The sequence below is a fragment of the Emydura macquarii genome, unplaced genomic scaffold (assembly GCF_026122565.2).
Source record: "Emydura macquarii macquarii isolate MOO-44397 ecotype Brisbane River unplaced genomic scaffold, CSIRO-AGI_Emac_v2 contig_431, whole genome shotgun sequence".
Lineage (NCBI taxonomy): Eukaryota > Metazoa > Chordata > Testudines > Chelidae > Emydura > Emydura macquarii.
The window spans coordinates 16,239,901-16,263,759 of record NW_027130568.1 but is presented as its reverse complement, the minus strand read 5'-3'; the positions used below and the strand labels follow the sequence as shown (position 1 = coordinate 16,263,759).

Genomic DNA, 23,859 nt, shown 5'->3' with positions numbered 1-23,859 from the left:
GAGACGCCCTCCGGTCGATGCAGCCTTACTCCTTTCGGGGAGGTCGATTAATTGCATTGACCAGAGAGCACTTCCAGGATCAACTGAGCGGGTCCCAATGACCCGCTCAATTGATCCCCAAATCACCGGTAGTGTAGACATACCCTGGGAGAGATTTCAAATAATCTATATTATGCATAAACCACTTTATTATACTCCCTACCTGTAGTTTAAAACAACTGTTACTATTGAACTAGAAGAGCAAGAACAACAACATAACTTCTTCTCAATAGCACTTGGAGACAATTTTCTATAAGGGCTTTAAAGAAATTTGTTCTTGCACTTAGAAGTGAAGCACCTTTTAAAACTTGCACTGGATTTCCCTATCTGTCATCAATTTTAAGTTTAAACCCTACTTGTTTTTGGTACTATAATTTGCACTAAATTTCCTCAAGTATCTTGAGGAGGAAAATCTGCTCCAGGTCCCTTATTATTTGGTTCCAGTTGTAAAATTATTCTGTGCTTACCTGCACCAATCTGTGAAATCAGAAAAAAGGAATTTTTTTCCCTAAAAGCTGTAAAAGACAGCAAACCAGAGTTATGACTCAAGTTTTTATTTTCCCTGCTTTTCAGTGCCACTGCTTCATTTATTGAGCTGAATTCAATTATTATTCTATTATTTCAGTAAAAAAAGCACTGGTACCATGAAATTTTCTAAGCTGAAGCTACAACTTACCATTCAAATCAAGGAAAAGGACAGGTGTGTGTGTTTCCATTCCTGGAGGTGGGGCCCTGGAAGAAAGAACAAACTGCTGTCAATATGGTAAAATAAATACATAAACTAACCTGCATAGGCAGCTATCCATGCAGTATTTATGTACAATGCACCCAATGATTAAAACCTTCAAACATTTTGGTAAAGAATTTAACTGCACCAAAAAAAGTCAGGATACTCAAAACTATAGTACCCACAGATCTAGTAATTCAACCACCTATCATGTATTCTGTGTTCCGGTATATGTGGCTAAATTTAGATCTTAAATAAAAAGTTTGGTGTGATGTAGCACATTTCAATTGCTATGGGAATCACATCTTTAAATTACTTGTTCTGTGCATACACATGCTCAGCCATATCATTGCACTGATATAGTTTTTTCCACATAGAATTAACTCATCCTTTAAAGGTAAAATCTTAGCATATTGAAATAAAACACTATTTGTTTATTTCAATGGCCTCATACACTTAGGTGAGCAGACTTTCATGTAAATGTGTGTAACTAATCACTGAAATTAAATGCCAAATATTTATATTATGTGCATACTTTTGTCTAAATGGCACACACTACCTAAACTGAGAAGGAAAAGTCATAGAAACCTAGAAATCAGAGATAGGAAAAATCTACTTGATCATATAGTCCCATCCTCCTGCTAACAAAGGACTGCCTACCTGGTATGCTCTTTTCAGTTAAATAGAACAACTATTTCTTAGTCAGGTTTTTCCAAACTTAAGAAATGTGAACTACATATAAGACAGGTTTTATTTTGTTTTTCTGGTTGTTTTTTTTTTTTTAGTCAGTTTTAATTATCTTAGTACAAATAAAGGCCTCTAAAACTTGTGTGTGTGTTCGAGTGGGGAATAAAACATTTCTTAATTGGTCTAAAAAATTTTAAAAAACTTTTATTAAGTGAAATTTTATTAAGTTTTCTATAATTCGTATTTGAGCCAATAAAATGTACGAATGAAAGATTTCAATCTACGGGATAATTTTCAGAATTATAACACCTGAAAAAAAGGGCTTAGATTTAATTTGACTGCTCAAATTGTAACTACAGGATTGTTACCTCAGAGTTACTGTATAACAAGTTAGCTAGGCAACTTTTCTTTTCGATTCTGAATATATTGTGCATTCTACAAGTTTCTTAATTGAACTGTATTCAATTAAATTTTGCCAAGCAGTTTGCCCTTGGAGAAGGAAGTTCAGATGCAGTTCCTTTTGTATTCAATGCAAAGTATCAAACAGGAAATGTATTGAGAAATATGAATATAATATTGAGGAACAATTTATATTAGGATATTGCAGATTCTGGGCCTGATTCACCACTATTCTTCTAACTTTACACCAATGTAATAATAGTGTAAAACAAGGTTACTTACCAGTAACTGATGTTCTTCGAGATGTGTTGCTCATGTCCATTCCATTATAGGTCTGTGCACGCCTCCATGCACGGCTACCGGAACTTTTTTCCCCTTAGCAGATCCCGTAGGGCTGGCTCCTCGGTGCCGAGTCTGTCTCTGGCACCCGGGTTCAGTGCTGCCTCAGTGTGGGAGGCGAACTCCTCAGTGCCGAGTCTGTCGCCGCCAACCGGGTTCAGCACCGCTTGCCGAATTTCTCAGTATTGAGACTGTCTCCGGTGACTGAGATCATCACCACATCATCGTGGGTGAACTCTTCGCTGCCGGAGAGCGGGAATGGTGAGATGGACCTCACCCATTGCCCGGGTGGTCAAGCCCGGTGTCGGGTGGGCAACTTCGCTCTCCGCCTTGATGCAGGTCAGTCTGGCAACGGCTACCTGAAATAACTTCTAGGGGAGCGTTCCTGCTCTATCGTAGGAACCCGGTCTGCAGGAGATATTCCTCCCCATGCTGGGGATTTCCTGAGCCATTCAGGAGGTCCCAACGCGGGCTTCCCCAGTAACACCAGCCCCTTCTCTCTCGTGGAGGTATGGGTGGCGGTGGCGTATGCAAGGCCAACAAGGCTCTTGTCGCCCGATGGCCTCTGAAGTTGACGGTACTGGTAGGTGCCGAACTGGAAGGTTCCCTGGCTGGAGACACTAGCTCAGGCAGCGAGCTTCCGTGATCCGACCTCGGTACGGGTCAGTGCTCCATACCCCACCTGCTTAGCTGGTGCGGGGAGTATCCGCGCTCCGAGCGATGATTCCATTTCTTCGTGGTGCCGAGTCGGGTCACTGCCAGCGGTGCCCTCTGCACTGACAGCACGCTGGGTACCGAAGTGAAGCAGGTTGGTTCGGAGCCAGTTGGGGGCTCCATGAGTAATGCTTTCAGGTGGATTTTGGTCTGAAAGCCTTGTAGATCAGTTCTTCTCCTTGTGAAGGCTTCCCCGCAATGCTTCAGGCTGTGGGGGTCACTTAGCGGGAAAGTCTTCCTGCCGGAAGCACACGGCTTGAAGCCATGAGACTGGAGCATACCCGCTCCCTGTAAAGTCTCAGCTATACTATCTCAAAGTCTCTAACTACCCTAACAACAGTTATTAAGCTAACTAACTAACACAAAAAATCCTTGCTTAAAGTTATGGGGAATTACGTGCTTGCAGTGCAAGCACAGGCAGTTCCAGTAACCATCACGGGCGGAAAGAAGGAATTAAGGGGGCATAGGGCTGGCAGCTCCTCATATACCATGGCATGTGCGTGGGGCTCCCGGGGGTGCCGGAGCTGGCCCTATGGGATCTGCTAAGGGGAAAAAGATTCCAGTAGCCGTGCATGGAGGCATGCACACACCTATAGTGGAATGGACATGAGCAAGCACTCGAAGAAGAACACTAGAATACAAACAGTGGTGAATCAGACCCTCAAATTTCATCACTTAATTTGCTATGCACACATACAATAAAACCTGATGTTGGGGTTTTGTCTTCCTGAACTTTATTTACACGTACCAATTTGCAGGAGCACCTGGGATGCCACTGCCTGGTGCTGGGACAAGCACTGCATTCCTCTCTTCTGTTAATCCCACCCACTGTTCTACTAGCCGTGCTTCCCGTTCTATTTCATCGTCCGTTTTCTCTACAATGAAAGAGACAGTATATTAGATGTATGATTTTTAAACTGCATCTGTGTTCACATTTCCCTATGACAAAATTACAGTTTATCAGTAGATTATAAATCACACTATATTGATTGGTAACTACCGTATAGATTTCAAATTTACTAGAAAAAGTTCCTCTATACTTAATGTAACAATTTAAAAAAAAAAGCTGCTATTTGTATTCTAAACAATGTGTAGGCACTGTCCACAGACATATCGAAGACAAGTTTGTGCCCAAAAGTTCACAATGCTAAGTTTTACTTCAAGTGAAACTAAGCCTGTTTGGAAAGAGAGACAAAGTACAAAGACAATTTAAAATTCAAGTGATACAAACCTTGCTTATTGCTGATTTTTTTAATCTGTTCATCTAAGTACTCCCTGCGTTTTATTAATGCATCAGACCACCTTTCTCGCACGCAGTTTAAATCTTCCTCCTAATGAGGAGAGAGAAAATATTTTTCTGATCATGCGATTTTGAACATTACAAAGAACATACAATTATATGTGATAATTTTTTATCAGAAATGTGATTAAACAGTTTTGCATGATTAATATATAGGAAGCTTTCATTTATATCATGCACACCATCCAAGAATTAAAGGTCACTATCTTTCAAGTTTCAAATTAAAAGAGGAAAAGCATGAAAAGGTGAAACTACACCAGCTGCTGTATAATTTTTATGCTATCAACATTTCTAAGCTGTTCATATACAGAATTTGTGATTTGCAGGTAAGCATTCAGACCAGGCAAGTGGCATCCAAACTGTTTAATAGCAGTAGAATGAGGAAAATAGATATTATACAATGGCCAGCTGTTTTCCTGAAGATTGCAGAGGTCAGTATACCCTTAAACCTGCATAAAATTCTGTTACTAGCTGCCATCAGTGCCATAAAAGATCCCCCATGCAAACAAAATCTACCATGCATTCATGCTTTATGACATCACAGGAGAATTAGGTCCATTCTTCTCTGTGATTCAAGGCGCCAGGAAGTGCACAAACAGCCCGCAGGAAGTTAGTACCTAAACTTACATTTTGAAGACTACTGCAGCACATACTATGCTATCTCAAGGGATGTCAACACTTATGCCTGAACAGGTTTTGCACCAAAATTAAATAAAAGTCTTACAACTAGGAAAATATCAGGGATATGATTTCCATTTTTAGCATTTTGTTCTTAATTTTAAATGCTACCTTTTGGTGATGCATTTTTTTAGCTTTCCAAATTTTAACTTCTCTAAAGCTACTCAGAATACAAAATGCAAACTAACATTTATATTTTTTCAGATAACCACAAAATAAACTTCTATAGCCTAAAAAACAAAATTTCTCATTAAAATATTTAATTTCACAGCACACCTCCCCTCCACTCTCTCTCTCTATTTGGATTTTCAAACAGTAATACATTTTGTAAGGACAAGGAGTTTGTTCTTTAAAAAAACACCTATGATATAAATTCTGGATAGTGAATGTTAATGAAGGTTGCATGTTTTTATTATAAGACGTGTATTAGGAACTGTATTTGTGTTCTAATATTAAAGTTGCTAAGCTTTATTTATTTTTTAAAGTAACAGGCAGTTAGAAAATCTGATTGTTGGGAATACTATAGAAAGAAGTGAAGTGTAAGATTATAAAATAAATTAGAACATAATATATATTGAAATGGCAATGTTTTTATAGCCCAGGCAGCCTTTTAATGGAGAGACTGTATTTTTAAAGCTGCTTTTGCTTGCTCCAATACTCTTATCCACTTTAAAGTTGCTGGCTATTAGCATTAGCTGTGCCCCATGCCACAGGATTGACAGCAACAGCAGCAATACCTGATAACTATCCATATCACCACCATCATCATCTCCTCTCTGGTAGGAGAAAATAAATTTTGTAAAACATAAAGAACATGCATTTTTCTCAACAAAACAGCAAACTGAAAACACACATACAGTACCAAATAAAAACCCAAACATTTCCATCACACACAAACTGGTACAAAGGTAAAGCATTTATAAAATGTAATCACCCAAGACATAAATTTAGTGGATTTCACCAGACTTTTTGTTTGTTTGATTATAGGATATTGGTTAATAAATAAAAGTATTTCTCTCAAAAGTTTTTTACTTGATCTTAGTATCTCACCTGTGATATAAGTATTGTTAGTGTATATTACAATATTTTTCTCAAATGTATTTTGCTTCTTACACATACTGTATAAGTTTTTAAACAGACAAGATGCTGTCATATTTCTAAAGAGAACAGGTAACACTAGACAGTTAGTAGAAATTAAGGAATCAGACCAACAGTTTTTTGATAGCAGTAGAAACCTCTGAAAATAATGGATTATACAAAATATTGACAAGCCCTTAGTTATAACATTATGACTGAGCACTTCCAAAATACAAGCAAACAAACAGGCAAATGAAAGTTAGGTGCCCCTAAAGTGAATTGATATGTACATTAAGTGCTTGTGTATATACACATAGGTAATGTGTATTTCTGCGCCCAAATTTGCTTTCAATGACATCAGTACGCGTTCTGCCACTGGCTTCAACAGGAACAAACTTGGGCCCATAAGCACATATTACACTGGGCATCTGTTAAACTGAAAGAGAGCAAAAGTAACAGAACATTATGTATGGATGTGATAATATTAAAATAGTCTGGCATCCATTTTGATTTTATACTTTGAAAAATGATAAGGAGATTCTCAAGCAGCAAAGTAAATAATTATTAACTCAGTGCATTAACCAGTTGCCCTACCTGGTAGCTGTCTAAGCCCCTCTGTAGTTTGGTTGATCTGGCAGTCACACAGCCTATAGAGACAGAAAGAATGGCTTCCACCATGAGGGGCAGTGTTCCCGAATGCTGTACAGGCTTCACTGTCACCTGAACTCTTCGAGAATGACCCTGAACAAGTGATCAGAAGAACCAAAGAGAAATTAACAACATTTTAAGAACACACTTAAACCAGGTTAACAGGGCAGGAAAAGGACTCAGTACCTGCCTAAGTTGGAAAATCCCCCCAGTGTTTACATCTTTTGCCTGATGAAGTTCAACTGCTGTATATTCCCCCATCTCATTTAGTTCTTGTATGGAAATCCACATTTCTATTCTGCGAGTTACTTCACTCCACCTAGAGAGAGACACCCCAAACAACCAACGCTTGTAACTCAGATCAGTAAAAGTACAGGTGCTCTAACAATGCAAGTATCGTACCCTAATCTCTTTGGAAAGCTGATGGAATCATTCTTTGTAGTTTATTCGTACCTGTCTCTCAGTGTCCTAGTTTTAGCATGAAGAGAATCAACCTCCCAAATGGAGCTGCCATTGCCAGTACACCTGTGACCCCACACCTCAATAGCAAGAGCTCCTTCTGAAATGAACTCCAGAAATTCCTCTGTGACATTCATCACATAGTCCTGGAAACAGAGAACAGGAACTGTATTAACTTGAATTAATAAATCAAATCTCCTCATTTTGTTTGCAACTGGGGCACAGCAAATGTAGTCTCTGTTTGCATAGCAGGGGTAACATAATTTGGATTAGAAGCCTTAAATTCACGGCAGAGAAGACTTGAGACAAATCTCAAGAATCCATAATGTGTGTTTCTAACATTTTAATGTCATGAACATTTCAACCACACTCTAAATAGTCTTATGTTTATGCTCTCTAAGATACTGGTATCATTAAAATCTTTAATTAATATATAGCAAAACCTCATAATAAGTGTTGGTGTTTCCTTACAAGTTTAATACATCTGTTCTGAACATACCACTAAATTATAACAAGCCATGTAAACATGAAGTCACCCCAAAATATCTAGGAGTGACCTTCCAACAACATCTCGAGAACACATGAGACAAGTTTAAGACTACGGTGAGACTCATAAGAGGGCTGATGGGAACATCCTGGGGTTCTGGTCCCAGGACACTGTACATATCAGCATTAGCCCTAGTCTATTCTGCAGTGGAATACTGTTTAGGCCCAGAGCTCTCACACTAAACTCCTGGAACCACAACTAAATGAGGCAATGTGTATAATCTTGGGAATATTAATGTCAACTCCAACAGACTGGCTCCCTCTTCTGTCCCATATTCACCCTCCAAAAATATGGAGGGACTCCCAAACCTCCAATTTCCTCTCCAATGTAAACCAAAACATCAGAATCCCCCTGCACGATGACCTGAAAAATCCTCCAAGAACAAGACTAAAATCTGGGAACCCCTTTTGGACTCGCAGCAGTACTTTGATAGATTTCAATGGTGATAATCAATGGCATGCAATCTGGGATATCTCATCAGTCCCAAATAAGCACCTTATTACTGATCCTACTGAAGAACTGCCAGGCTTTGACCTGCAATGGGAAGAATGGTGCATACTTAACCGCATAAGAACATCACATGTAAGATGTGCCCAGAAACTCTTCCAATGGAAAATGAGAAGTAGCCCAACCTGTGATTGTGGACCAGTGCCTCAAACAATGGAATATATATACTCCTCCTGCCCTAAGCGTTTGCTTAAAGGTAGCCTCACTGACATTCACCGACTTACCCCTGATGCAATGAACTTGATTTCAAACCTGGATATTGACCTATAAACTGATTGTAGCAAATCAAACCAATGCCACATGAAGAAGAAGATAAGAAGCTATGGAGTTGATGACTACAGCATATTATGTTTCTCCTCCAAAACACAGTTTCCTAAAGATTACGATACAGGACATTTAGTTGTATTTTCTCCCCAAAAGTTTAGGGTGAAACTCTAAATAGTTCATCTCAAACATACTGCCATTCTGATACACTGTTTTAAAACAAAATCATTACCTTACAATGAGAGAAAGACACTGTAAACTGAGCTTCCTTGCTCTGAGGTGATGGCACATCTGGATTGACCACTGGTGCTGCTACAGTTGACTCACACTGATCCCAGAATGCGTATTGACAGAAGACAAAGTTAGACAGATTCAATGGTAGTCCAGTTGCTTCTTTTATTTTTACCTATGTGAAAAAAATAGACATGCAAAGTAATGTGATTATTTCCTCTTAAAATATAGATTATTTAAAAACTAAACTATTTAAGTGACAACAATTGACATCCAGTACCAAATTTTCAAAAATACCTCAACCAGTCTCTAAACATGCATCATGCCTACATTTTTGCATATGCAAAAACTCAGATGTATTTGTGCACACAGTGTATTTATATGCTTAAATATTTAACTTGCAGACCTATATTCATGTTTTTGATCACGTAAAATGATAGGCTCAAAATTTAATACATAAAAGTTTACATTTTAAAACTACATATATACACAATCATTTATTAAAGGGATCGTTTTGACGGCAATTGAGACTGAAATAGTCTCCAGCCATTGAGCATGAACAGCCATGAAAATTTCTCTACTAATGAAGCCAACCTTGAAATGCAAGGATCACATCTTTTGTGATTGCCGAGAATGGTGTCGATTGGGATGTCAGTATTTGTGGTGTGGACCTGCGTTCATTAGAAACTGAACTGAAACTGTGTCCACTCAATTCACAGTCATTCAATGGTAATCATTTTCGATCACTACTGATCTGGACTACATCTGAATCAGAGAAAGAGATGAGTCTCTTTCATATTAACAGCATCCTAAACAACCAAATCCTGCATAATTTAACTTTTATATTGGATTGTAACAATATATTTGTTTTTTTAATTCTCAACTAACAGATTATCTCCTCTTTACCCTGCAGGTGAGCTTTCTTGCTCTGTGAATAATTTCTCCACTGCTATCCATGATTTCCAGGCTTCCACTCTCACTGGAGTTCTCAGAAGAGTCATCCCCTTCTGCTACACGTTCTGGAACAACACCAGTCACTCGCATCACTTCAACATGCAGCCGTCCTGCAACCTGAAGCACAAATACTAAGTACTTATGCTTTAAGAATGTTAGAACATTGTATAATATCCAATTTTCACAGGGAGAGAAGGGAAGCAGGCAACAAGCAGTGGAACTAAAATATCATTGCACCATACACTGAATAGAAGAGGAACAATACCATAGGGAAAAATAAAAGGAAGAGAATATGGAGGAAATGAATTCATGAGACATTTACCCCTCTAGTCAACTTTTCACTTTTCAGTTCACACAACAGTAAAGTACTTAGGGTCATTACTGCACTGGATTTGTGGCTGAACTTTAACTGAGGTTAAAGGAATTTGTGCATAAAGCTTTCGGGCTTTAATCTCTGACCCTTTAATTCTTACTTGCCTGCCAAATTATATTCTACATTTTTAGTCAAACAAATTTTCTTAGTCATAAAATGAACATTTTTTTGCTGATTGTATATTTAAAGGTAAAAAAAGACTCAGCATTATAAAAAAATTTTTTTAAAATGAGCATTTAGGTAAGTCAAAATTTTAGTGCGAGATCTTTATCTGCGAACAGGACTACAAACGCAGAACTAATTTCACTCCCTCTTTCCACCTCCAATACATTTTATATTAACAATACGTTCAGGCTCCTTTTAGCCTTACCTCTCCCTGCTGGCTGATGATAGGCACTGCATGTTGAAGTTTAACATCATAGAAAAGGCACTCCAAAAAGACATTTGCTACTCCAATTAGGATATGGTTTTCCTGTGCTTCATAGAAAGGGTCACCTTTCTTACCAATGAGTTTCCTTATCTGTTTTGTTTTGTTTTTAAAAAAAAAGGTATATTAATTATTTTTTTAAAAGCTGTAAACTTAGTGGAATCATCAAAATGTGCACAAACCAAAATTGCATAACCATATATTCTTTATACAGTACTGTGACCTTTAACCTTAGTCACTCCACCCCACTAATGTTTCTCTGTCAGCCACCACATCACATCTAAATTTAGATGGGATGCACACCACAAAACTCTAATGTGGCTGGATGCTGAGGAACACTGCAAGGGCAACAGGCGCTGGAGAAGACTCAAGGAGGAATCCACAGGGCTGGAGCTGCTCCCTTATTACTATGTGGCTGGAATAATCTCTACATATTTTTAAATACAAACACCCCATGTGTAGCAGCAGATCTTCTGGCTCTGCCTCAAAGTATCTTGCTAGGAATCCCCATGGAGGTGTACAGTATTCAGTGGACACATGAGCACTTTGCATCCTGCTCCTCCTCTTTGCCTGCCCCTTCTGCTCCCTCTCCAAACACACACACACACACACACACACACACACACACACACACACGAAAAAGCATGCTGCTGATGCATTCCTACTTGGCAATTTAAAGGGCACACTCTTGAACAACCAAATCATATTTCATTCTCTTGCAAGATACGGTGAGCCAAAAACTGTGTGATTATATATAAGCATGACATTTATGCATAAGCATTATGCATATTTTTACACTTATGGCCAACTTGATATTTTAATTCTCACCACATACCAAGTTTACTTAGGGCTTTGAAGTTAATGTGTACAAAAAATACACAAGAGAAGCTGAAGCAAATTTTAGTTCTAGAACCAAATTCTGTCCTCATATATGCTCTTTACACTCCTATTGACATAATTCCAACTAACATGACACCAGTGGAATTGGCACAAGTATTTGAGAGAAGAATTTGGAGTGGCCTATGTTTTTTTATTCTGCAGTGTAATCTACATTCTGCATTTTTATATTGTTCACAATCCCATCAACAACTCATGCAGAAAATTCATTTTCATTGAAGTATAATATTTGTACACGCCGGTACATATATTTACATTATTTATATTGCACCTATAAAGACATATATATGCACATTTTGACTTTTTTATCTGTATTTTAAATACCTCAGGAACTTTCTCCTTCCATTCTTGATATAGTTCTCTCATGTCAATCAATTTGTTCTCCAGTTTCTCAATAGTCCACACTTGAGTACCTTTTCCTTTCCTTTTCACTTGAATAGCTGGCTCACTTACTATTGCCCCCCTCTGAGTCAGAGAAGAAAAATTATTCACTGCACAGAAATTCACGTCAAAATATTTAAATCTTAATTTAAATTATATTCTCAAAGAGTACTAAAATACAAAGTACATGGCTCCCTTTTGTATTCCAGCTACCCACCGTTGCCCTTCAACTCAGCACATACTCCTGTGAAGAGCCAGTGGATTTTTCCCATTCCCAAATAACTTTTACATAGGAGCGTTAAATAAGAATAATCTCACACAAATCCACGTGACAGTGGATAGTAATATCCTAACTGATAGCAGTAGATTTTACTATTTACCTCTGAAAAGACTAAGTAGATTATTTTAAGTTTTGTAAAGACAATACCATATAGGCCTGGAACAAAAATGAGTGAGTGTGTTTTAAATCTTCCCAATTTGAATTTAAAAAACAAGGAACTCTTTTTAGGTTGTACAGCAAGAAAACAGAACTAGTGCCATCAGCGCCCATGATGTGCATGCATGGGTGGAAGGATATTTGTAAAAGAAAGTGATGGGAGCTACAGTTAATGCTGCTCTCTTATTTTTAAAACTATTTACTCTCCACATATTAAGCAGGAAATGCCCATACTCCACCTACAATTAACTTCAATGTCTAAGCTTTGGACCCAAAGACATGATAGAGTCCTCCTTTAAAAAGGAAAGTGTGCTCACAGCAACTGAATGTGGTGAGATTGCTTGGGCAGCATGAAAAAAAGAGGACAGCACTCCTTTACAGTTCTTGACTGCATTTGGGTTACAAAGAAGATGAAAGGGCAATGGACCTACTACAGCAAAGGTGGGGAGATAGGCAGTGGCCAGACCAGGTAATGGCACTGACCCACCAACAGCACTGGAGGAAGGGGAGGGTATCTGTACTCATGCATTCCAGAAGAAACTCACTCTCTTTCCCAATCACAGATCAGCAGCAGCCACCCTGCCTCCCATGCAGTTTTAGCAGGACAGGGTTTTATGATCTGTTGTGCGCTTGCATTAGTTGTGTTTTCTTTTGAGACTGGATGGAATTTTTCCCTCACCACCAGATTGGCTGAGGTGGGGTGGGTTTTATGCCTTCCCCATAGCAGGTACGGGACCCAGTGAGATAGGGAAGGACGTTAGGTCAAGATGTTTAAACTCGGTAGCTAGCAAATGTCCAGTGCAGATACTTGTTACAGAGGGAATACAGACAGAAGCTGAAATGGATTTAGGGGGAGGCATCTACTAAGGAAGCCTGAAAGGGGGAGGGGATTTTAAACAGTGGGGAGCCAACCACCACCCTCTTTTCCTTAAGTCTCATGCAAGGGGAGGGTGGTGGGGTCCCAACAACAGGCTGGCTGGGACTGGGTTGGGAAAGGTGAGGGCTGAGAGCAGCACACCAAGGTAAGTGGAAAAGAATGATGACTTGCACTGTACAACTGATTGCCAGGTATTCTCAGATATGGTAAGAGAATAAAATTGTGGCCTAATTAAACAACAAACACTGCATCTTGTCTTTGTTCCTGAATGGCCAGGACAATAAAATAGTTCCGTCTTTCTGAGATTAGCTCTTTTTACCTTTCTGTTGGCACTGAGGTTTGCAGCAGGGATCTGAAGTGTCACTTGATAATCGGTTAGCTTATTCATTTCTTCTGCCAGGAAGTTTGCTTCTCTCACCAGTGTGTTGGCCTTTACTATTTGTTCTCGAAGTTTAGCCAGGCTCTGCTGGAACAATTCATCCCTGTAATGCAGTAGGTATAATGAAAAATAGAAGGAGATAATCAGAATGGCCAATCAAGTCTTTTTTCTGAAACAAATTTGGGAAGAAATGCTGTACTAACACTAAATGTATTATTATACATCAATTTATTGAGAAAAATCTTAGCACATTTAATAAACACACAGCTGAAGAAATATCCAGAGCAATTACACCCAAACTTTTCCCAACTAAAAGTCACTTTGGTAACAGAGCAACTGCTATACTGATAATCTGCTAGAAGCCTTCAGGCTGTTCCTAATTTTGAAGCAATGACATACACTGCATGTCTTTCCCTTTAATCTGGAGGTAAGGCCCACAGAGACTACCAGCCCCAGCATGTAATGCTTCATCTTCATATAAACTGCATGCTGGAACCTACCACCTCTCTGTCCCCACCTTTTTATTTAAAAGATAAGGCTAGCTGGGGCCCTGTTGTGCTGTAGGATTGCATGGCCCACTGTACATGGTTAGCCATATCTGGTATAAAACATAATATGTTCTACATATCAAATGTATCTTATAATTTAAAAAAAAACTTGCACAAATTAACAACTGGAGCACTGTGTGCAGGTTAGCACCCTTTGTATGAATTCCAAAAAGAGTTTCCCAGACATGTTTGAACAAACCTAATGTGAAAACAGGCAGCAACAACCTGCATATGATGCTCCTGCCTATGACACAAGTCTAGGCTCTCCTCATGCAGGGTCCCCAAGGTTAATTTTTTTTTTTTTAGTTTTACATGTTTATTTTTTGGATAACAAAGACAGCAGCCCAATGATTTCTAGCTTGCTTTAGGAGGGCTGACCATAGGACCCCAGATGTACAGCTCATTTACAAGGGAGTATATTATATCCCATAATTTCTTGCATAAAACCCATAATTAAATCTCAGATTCCTTAGTCCCCAGCATTCCCTTATATATATTGCACAAAATCCTACCAAAGTTAGTTATATAGATATACTTCACATTTCCATAGACTAAACAGAATAAGACACACATTTGGGAGGAGGGACAAGCTTGTTCCGGGGGGCATGCTGTAGATATGGACACAGTTTGGAAGTTTGGCTGAATGGGTATTTGTTGTTTAGACTCTTTTAGATCTTCCTTAAATATCACAGGCCATGCCATATTATTGTCATGACTGTAGTCCCTAACAGCAACTACTCTTGAACTGACTGCTCTCTTTTCTTTGAGACAGGTTCCAGACAGTAGTTCTGAGCAATTGTTCTTCTGCCCTGAAGGCTCTCTCATGCAAAGTAACACAAAGTTATGTAAATGTTGAACAGAAAGGGATAAAGCTATTGGTAGGATTAGCAAGGAGGCCTGTTTGTGGTGTCTTTAGTATGCTAAAGTATCCAGTTTAGTGCCTATTTCCTATCTGGCTCAGGTCTGCAATATAGTGGGGTCTTACTGGATGACAGATACTCAGGCAGAGGCTGTGTCCAAGACTGCTTCCTCTCCTCTCCCCGCCATCTGCTCTGAGGCAAAAAGGGAAACTCCTTTCCACATCACTCTTGCTACCATTATCCATGCCATCAGCAATTTAAGATTAGATGGCAATAATGCATTGTACAGACCGATACATTGTGGAATCACCTGGAAGCTGAAGCTAGAGCAGCTACTTATTCACTAAGCAGTGCTTTGTGCCAAGAGCATATTGCATGAGTGCTCTGTCACACAGCTGGCTTCCATGTAGAACCAAACATGTTTTTGATCTATAAATGCTCTAAATGGCATGGGATCTGGCTATATAAAATACATCCCCTTTTCTCCCTGTGTGATGCTTCCACGTGTGAGGTCAGCAGATGTACTAAAGCTAACAGGTTCCTAATTTAAAAAAGGAGGGAGGGTGATGACAAGACTCTTCCCAGGAGAAGTCCTTGATTCCCTTTCTTGGTCCAAGTAGAACCTGAATTTAACAAATTTCTGAGAATGCTACAAAACCAATCTCTTTTCCTCAGGCTTTCAGGGAGGAATGGGTGATGAGCTATGTGGAGCAATTACCTCAGCTAAGTATTATTGTAGGTAGTTTTCATTATCATTTGTGTATTTTAATTCTGGTTTTCTGTGTGCAGTTGCGTGAATGTACTTAGGGCACCACAGAAACACTCCACAAAAACTGGAATGAACAAAGTAAGTTTCAGATGGGATTTTTGTATTTTTACTATACAAAGTGCATATGCTAAGTGCCATTTGTACACAAACCAAAGCAAAAATCCAGCTGGATGTTGAGTCTTGAAAGACAGTGTTTTAAAACAAACAGCAGCTAACCCTTAACTATAGTGGCACTTGAAACACACCAGTCACGTTCCATGCAAGTCCAATCACTAAGGTCGGTTACATCTTGCTCTTCAGACTGAACGAGGTTTTCCATACTTCCCACCATATGATCAGTAGAAAACCTCTTCCCCCTCAAAATGCTGCCCTGCCTTTCCTGCCTAATCAACACTAGAAATTCCCCACTGACTTCTCTTGATTTCTCTTTCAAGTAGATGGACCACTTCCCCCCTCTTCAGAAGCCTGAGTCTCTTTAGAACTGAAAATATTAAGCCTAAGAAAATATTTTGCAGGACTGGAATGCTCACCATTTCTTGCAGGATACCTTTTACACATTACAATAATTTGATAGAACTAAAAAATTTTATCAGATGCACAGTAACCATGGATGGTGGTGGTGTTTTTGTGTTGCAGTAGTACCTAGAGACTCCACCATGAGGGTGAGATACCCACCAGTGAAATCCAGGGACAACATTCTTGTTTAAAGGCCCATTCCTCCCAAACTCCCCCAAAAGCTGCTGTACAGACGGCAACTGCTGGCATGCCCACCCCATTTTTTGCTTGGGAGCTTTAACTCTTTATATCAGCTGAAGCTAAAGGATATCTCCATCCTCTCTCCTTCTACAGAGAGTCCTGGCTGTTGTGAAGAGTGGGAGGGTCGGGGGGAGGCCTCGACTGCTCTACTCTTCCCTCCCACCTCTGTTTTGTGAGTGGGCCTTCCCTTGTGATGACTTCAGTTCTGACCTATGCTGCTGCTCACGGCCTCTCCCAAGCAATGGTACTGTATCAATGACATGATTTTTTTTGACAACTTCACTACTGCTCACAAGGCAGTTATGAAGAGCAGCAGTGAATCTGACCAGAGGCTTATTCATTTCAGTCTGCTACTTGGCAAAGCTGCAAGAAGCTGTAAAAGTACTAGAGCTGTGTCTGCAAACTCAGGAAGATGAGACTGCAGCATTTTGCATTCAGTTCACATTAGGAAGGTTCTCTTTGCATCTCTAAGAGCTAGAAACAATTTTTAATGAAAATTGAAATACTAGTTTTCCCCATCCTTGCCTGTGAAATCTTTCTAGTCATCACTGGTGAGTGGATAAACAGATTTTTTTTCAAGCCTAGTCTGGCAGAATTTGTGAACACTGAAAGCAAGGCTTGCACAAAAACTAACACAAAATGCATGGTTTTACAGGGCTAGACCTTGATTCTATTTTCTGTTTCCTACATTCTGGGTCTGAACGAGGCAAGACAATTTTGGCTTACTTTGTTTAGGCTTTTGTTTTAGACTGATTTTTAATGGAGAAGATGGAAACACACCAAGATAGAAAGGAGTGCTCCAAGTCACCATGTATAAAGAAAGAGATGAGTGAATAATGAACTCTCTATTGTGCTATGCAAATAAACATTCACAGAAAACAGAGTTAGAAAAGAACTATTAGTCCATTTAGTCACTCCTCCTGTTGGATGAATCATAGAACGAAGAACAGAATATTACTTTGTTTACAACAAAATGCTGCTGCGGAAATCTTATTCCTCTCCATTTGTTCTGACCGAATCACTCCCCTCTATGAGTCCAATAGCTTCCTACATCAAGAACAAGCTTCTTTCATCTTCACTATATATCCTTACTCCTTCCTAAACTCAGCTCATTTCTTCCTACTCCTTCTCCCACTTCCTAAGCTCTTCTTCCACATCTCCCTCCTTAAAGTCCCTTGTGAATCTCTCACCCATGCTTTGTCTGCATTTTTCCACACCATCTTTGTGTGGCTCTCCTGCGTTTCTCTTGCACACTAAACAAACTCTCTCTCTCTACTCAAAATCAGCCCCCAAAATGCACATTTTGTGTGAGGCCCTTCAACAATAGTATTCTAAAAATAGATTTACTTTTAAAAATAAAAGTATGCACAACATGAGAGTAAACCTTTACTTTTTTGTACATATCCTAATTTTCTGAATTTTGTCAGTGCTTCATACACATTGTTAGATTCATGGAGTACAGATTGTTTTCACAGTGTTGGGTACACTGATAGCACACTAATATTTGACAAAGCTTGATCTTACATATTTGTCCCTTCCCTTGCTCCCTCCCTCCAAGTAATCTGTCAGCAACACATGGAGGGACTGTTAAAACTGAATTTAACACTCACATTGCATCTGAATGCTCTATGTTCATTGGGGGGGAGGAGGAGGAAGAGCAGGAGGAGGAAGACACCACACCACTTAGGGCTAAGTTCTGCTTTCAAAGGAACATGTCAAATCCAACCAATGGGAAGACCTACACTGCAGTAGAAGTCAGAATCTACCTCTAAATTAAATAAAAGTAGGATTTGACTGGATTGAAGACAGGTCTAATACCGCAGTTTAACAATGAGCCAAAGTGTTGGTTGTTTTGGAAAAGATGGATCACCTTGTCTTTCTATCCCCCACCTCTCCCTTTATCTCTTATTCATTTTGGTTTTAACTCCAGTAATCTCACCTCTCTTCTGTCCAGAGGTTTACTTTCTGCTGAGCAGCCTGAGTTGTATATGAAAGCCTGTCGCTGCCATGCTGATGCTGCCTTTCTGGAGAGAGTTGCTGCCGGAGCTGTTCGAGCTCACGCTCATACATCATCCTCTGCTCCTCAAGAGCACTCCGCTTCTCTTCCAAGTACTGCTTCTCCAAGACCTGCACCACATTTTGGACTGGGTCTAGAAAAGGAAGAAATGAGAGAACACACCACTGAATTGAATTCAATTACTGCCATATTATTTATATTTCCGTAGCATTCAAGAATTGCCAGGTACTTTCCAAAAGCAAAGAAAAATGCAGCCATTTCCCAAAGAACTTACAATCCAAAAGTCAAAATAAAGACACAAAAGGAAGGGAGACAGCATACAGAGAAAGTGAGAAGAGTGATGGCTGACATACGTTTTAGTTCCATTCTTATTTTTTGATGCTGTTTTAAAATATATTACGAACCCTTAAGTAGAGGAAGGAGGGAAGATAGAGAAGGGGATGAATTAGTAAGAGGAAGGAAATAGGATAAGTAAGGAAGGGAAAGGAAAACTTCACTTTCTCTGTATTGACAGCTAAGGGAATGTGATGGAGGGTGGTGGGAGAAAACTGAAACAACCAAATTATCTACCCCAGTCAGTAACAGCCACTAAAAGAAAAGAAACATTTTTTTCCTTTTTAAAAGCATGTTATAGACAGTGTGCATTTCCTAGAACTTCTTTGTGGTTCTGAGAGAGAATAAACTTCTATAATATATGGAAAGGTTAATTTATTATCAATTTTAAATCTGTCCTGTATGTGCATTCCACAATAATTTACAATAAACTCGGGGCTGATTTCAGTTTGAAGACTTAAATGTAGTAACTGAACTGGCAGTAAGAGAAGCTTACAGTCAACACTTTATTGAGCAATACAGTAACTCTTACTGGACAAGTCTGGTATGCAGTAACCGCCACATGTAGACCCCGTGAACACGAGCCAACAGGTATATAGTTCACATTAACAGTCACAGCACAGCACACTAATGCATGGTGCAGTTCACACCATTGTAGGCCAAACTCTGCAGCTGTGTAGACAAGCCCTTGGATGTCATTGGTCCTGCCTTTGCTGCAAAGATCAAGGCTCATGTACAATTGTGGTCCCATATACAATATAATACTGGCACTGCACGGAGAGAGGTGCCATAGTTGGAGATGCCATGTTAAATGGAGGCTCTGTATAGCAGACTCTGCAAGGTGCTGGTCAGGCAAAGAGATGCTTGTCAATACTCAAATTTCAGCCAAAAAAAAAAAAAAAAAAAAAGTTCTGATGTCTATTAGGTAAATGTGGCAAAAGTTTCACATTTGGCAACTGTTCACACCTAGCAGTTCAATTAATATTTAAACTATTGGGACAGATTCTGCAACACCCCATATATTTAACTGAGGGCAATTTGGCCCACTCTTTGTAAAGTAATTTTAGTATAAACTAAGAACTAGGAAAAGTTCTTTAAAAAACCCAATTTCTGATATAACTGCCAGAACAGTGGTGAGGGCCTGTCTGTGATCTGCTATAATAATGGTTTTAATTTCTTTATCTGCATTCTTTTAAGCATAATTAAAAGTATCAATTTAAAACATATCTGTTCAACAGAGCTTTGGAAAAACTGAAAACTACTGCAAGTTACTATTTTAATCCTATCACTGTCACTGGAAGAAAAGAACTCATGCATTGCACACAAATTTATTATAGGGATATCACCATTATGGCAGTTACTGATATATGTAAATATTGTAAACCAGTAAAAACTGATAAATGTAAATATTAAACACTTCACAAGACATTAAATGATATGCCATGTGTCTTAAATTGTCACAAGTAATAGCCTCTATTCACAAATAACCAGAATTTGTATTGGGATTAGAATGATTATTCTTAACTTCCAGATACATTTTGGAAAAAGGATTATTGCTTGAATAGAGTTTTGATATTTAAGCATATAAACTGAATTATTTATTTGCCTGCCTGTAATACTCATATTAAATACCTGAATAATACAAGCAGAATTATCTTCACATCTGCAAGTTTTTATAGAATCATCTCTGAAATATTTTGAAACCATAATTATATGGAACAATGACTGAAATTAAACATTACACAGAAGATAAAGGACAAGCAAGACAGAAATGAAAAGACGCTATTGTATTTGGAAGTACAGGAAATAATTCTAAAGATGAATCATTGAGACAAGAGTTTGCTAAATTACTCAAAGGCTATTATTTAACTGATGCCAAAAAGTAAGTTCCCCAACAAGATCGAATGAAAGATCTCCCAAACATTTGCTACTACAGATCACATTAAAATTTGTTACATGAATCAAACCACAGTATGATCTTCATAACATTCAGTAAGCCAACAGTTTTCTAATTTCAAGTAACATTTTCAGTATCTAAAGAAAGTGGATTAATTAACATATTTACATTTCAATACAAGAAGTTCTAATTTGCTAAACACTAAAAATTGAGATTCTGCTGCATGAATTTTATAACTGTGAAAATTAATATAGCAAATGGTCCAATGTATAGCTGCACAACTACAAAAGAAATGGAAGTTTGTTATAAATGAAGAAATTCTCCCCAATTCAGAGAGCTCATATTAGGTACTAACTAGAACTTACATCCTATGTAACTCAATTTAGAATCTTGCATGAAATCTCTGCAATGGAGAGGATTTTACTCAGCATTTAACAGCCTTAACCTTGATCTTGTTAGGCATTAAAGGCCCCAATCTTGCAAACATTAACACATCTGAAAAGTTCCATGGACATGAATTGAACTACTCACACACACACAGTTACTCATGTGCAAAAGCATTTGAAGGATTGGGGCTTGAACATTTAAATAAAGGATTATACTTTCTTGAATGTGGGACTGGTGCCTCACTTTGATTCTAAATCTTTGGATTTTAACTATATGTTGGGAATGTTAAAAATAATAATAATAAATGTTTAAGGCTGATGTATATGAGCACTTGTCTAAGCCAAACTACAAGTTGGGACAAGATGACCAAGTGCATTACTTTGTTAAATTGCACTGTAAAATCCCAACCATGAGCAGTAACAAATTTAAACAAAATAGGAAACAATGATACCCAACTATAACACTTATTTCACCACTGAAATCTACATAGGAATAAAAAGTAGACTTGTTTGCTGTATTCCTGATTGGATCAGAGCCACAAATCTGTGGCACAACGCTTATTTGCCATGATTTGTGAAGGCAAATAAATGTGCTGATGGGAAAATGCCATCTGTGTGGCAGTTGCTCACTGTTGTCTTCAAAATTCTACCCTTTCTTCATAACTTCTCTAATGCTAGGCATAGGACATTGTTATGTTTCTGAGACTATAAATTCTCATGTAGCTTTGCTTTGCAGAGGGCATGTTTATTTGAAGAGGGCTTTTAAAAAAATAAAACCAAAAACAACCCTCACCCCAGGGTTTGTTTTATGTCTCAACTCAAAATAACAAAATCGCATTCATAACAATAATCTACAGCTAAAAAAGAGAAACCACAAAGTTAAGTTCTACTTCTTAAGGGCTATACTGAAGATATGGAAAATTTAATTTACTGTCTTTAAATACTTTAGCAAAGTTATTTTTCCCTCCACCTACTGATTGCTTTTTAATTTTTTTAAGTAAAGGAATAAGGACAGTGGAGAAAAGCTGCTGGAATTTACTTTTAATAAATAAAATGATACTTTTGTGCTGAGAATTACAGATTCTGCATATACATATTGAACAGAATGTTTACATCATTGTTATGCTCAACAACTCACAGTTTCTTACAGACACAATCTGTCAGTTTTGCCCATGCCTTAGAGCTGACCCCTGGGGGAAGCTACACTAGCCATCAAGAGATAAATCAGGGATTCTCATGACTACTACTTTTTTCAGTGGTTTTTTAACTAGCCACATAGCATCCATGGGGGAGAGGGAAAGGGAGGGATTGGTGCTCCTTTTGAACCACCTTTGTGAGCTAACATTTGTTGTACGTTAGAGAGGATAAATGTTTTATGAACAAATAAGGTCTGCATTGTACTTGAGCAAAAATACAGAAAACACAATAGACTAGGGCAAAAGTAGTCCAGGACCAGATTCAAAGAAGCCAAATTAACTAAAATGTAAGGATGTTTCTCATACTTATAAATGGCACAGCAAATTACCAAAGATGTCTAACAGCAAGATAGAGCAAATAAAGAAAAAAAGGAAATCAAAAGATGTGCCACTTAAAATCACAGAACACTGGCTCATTGTAAATTGATACAGCTTATTCACATCCATGGTTAGTGATAGGCAGTTCAACCATCAATTAATGCTTTCACATTAGTCCAGAAGCCCCGTGCAAGAGCCAGTCAAGTTTAAAACCTTTGTCCCAGGTTTGGCACAAATACATGATGATTTGAGTTCGTAAGACAGGCAATAGTATCTTCATGTAGGATGACTAGACTGAAGACCACCAGGAGGGCAGATTCATCTGAAATTCCCCTGCTGGCATGGGTGAACCATAACAAGCATATTTCTATGATCAAATGATAATAATTTACACAAATTAAAAGCCTGATCCTGCAACCCTTACTCACATGAGTATTTCTATTGAAATAAATGGGAATAACAACGTAAGGACTCCAGGATTGGGCCCATAGGATATTGAGCTATTGCTATCATAAAATCAGTGGAGCATGAAATCAAAGACATGTTCAACAGCAAATGTAATAATATAAAAGAAGAAGAAGAAAGCAGAGAATTGTAAATAACTTATTCTGATAACTATGAGTCATGGCAGTAAAGGAAAATTTGCTTGTTATACTGGGGAAATAGGAGGAGAGGAGATGGTGAGAAACATAGAACAGTAGGCAGGAAGATTTGGCCATTGAAAAACTGGCTAATCTTTTTTCTTCCACAGCAATATAAAAATGTTATTTTTTCCTTTTTAAGTGCAACACACATTTAAATGAAGTAACTCTGTAAACACATTTAAGAAGAGTCCATTACACTCTTCATTATTTCCTCATACCTTGCTATACAACATGCAGAACTACTTGTTTTCCAAGCACCTACAGAAAGATCTTACTGTTTTATCATGTAACATACATGATAATGTTACTTGTGAAAGAGGGATCCTTTAACAGATTTTAGTAAGTGAGGATTGTATAAAATATTGTGAGCTGAACAACTGTCAAAAGCATGCCGGCTGTCCATTTTGCCAAACTGTCTGTTCTGGTTTCACTACTGTCTTGTTAACAATGTTATAATGGTATCACATCAACAATTCGTATGAAAAAGAAAGGATGAAATTGCCATAAAATACACCTCAAAGTTAAATTTATAGCATCCTTTCACTTTCATGAGTAATTGTGGGCAAGAGCTTAGCAGGTTTTAGAAAAGGATTAGACAGTTATATGATCATCATTCACAGTTACATTATATAGGACGATCGTGGAAAGATGCTACAGGGCGTGAGCTAACCATTGATTGATGGGGTCAGGAAGAAACTCCACCCATGGGCAGTTTATTCTATAATTATCCTGGATGGTGTTTCTTGCATCCTCATCTGAAGCATCCAATATTGGCCTCTATCAGAGAGGATACTG

At 38.4% G+C, this 23,859-nt stretch overlaps 1 protein-coding gene across 5 annotated transcripts in view; it reads right to left on the bottom strand.

Moving 5' to 3' along the window:
- Positions 1-23,859, bottom strand: part of KIF13A (kinesin family member 13A) — a 193,908-nt gene that overhangs the window by 21,501 nt on the left and 148,548 nt on the right. For 4 of the 5 annotated variants that reach the window (XM_067537607.1, XM_067537604.1, XM_067537608.1 and 1 more), the window contains exons 17-29: positions 18,213-18,423; positions 13,281-13,443; positions 11,592-11,732; positions 10,314-10,463; positions 9,523-9,687; positions 8,618-8,791; positions 7,062-7,213; positions 6,795-6,927; positions 6,555-6,701; positions 5,621-5,659; positions 4,137-4,236; positions 3,654-3,780; positions 716-771 (exon numbers count right to left, since the gene is read on the bottom strand). In XM_067537607.1, the coding sequence (XP_067393708.1) occupies positions 716-771; positions 3,654-3,780; positions 4,137-4,236; positions 5,621-5,659; positions 6,555-6,701; positions 6,795-6,927; positions 7,062-7,213; positions 8,618-8,791; positions 9,523-9,687; positions 10,314-10,463; positions 11,592-11,732; positions 13,281-13,443; positions 18,213-18,423 (1,758 nt within the window). The remainder of the gene's footprint in view (positions 1-715; positions 772-3,653; positions 3,781-4,136; positions 4,237-5,620; positions 5,660-6,554; positions 6,702-6,794; positions 6,928-7,061; positions 7,214-8,617; positions 8,792-9,522; positions 9,688-10,313; positions 10,464-11,591; positions 11,733-13,280; positions 13,444-18,212; positions 18,424-23,859) is intronic. The other variant, XM_067537606.1, reaches the window with a different exon arrangement.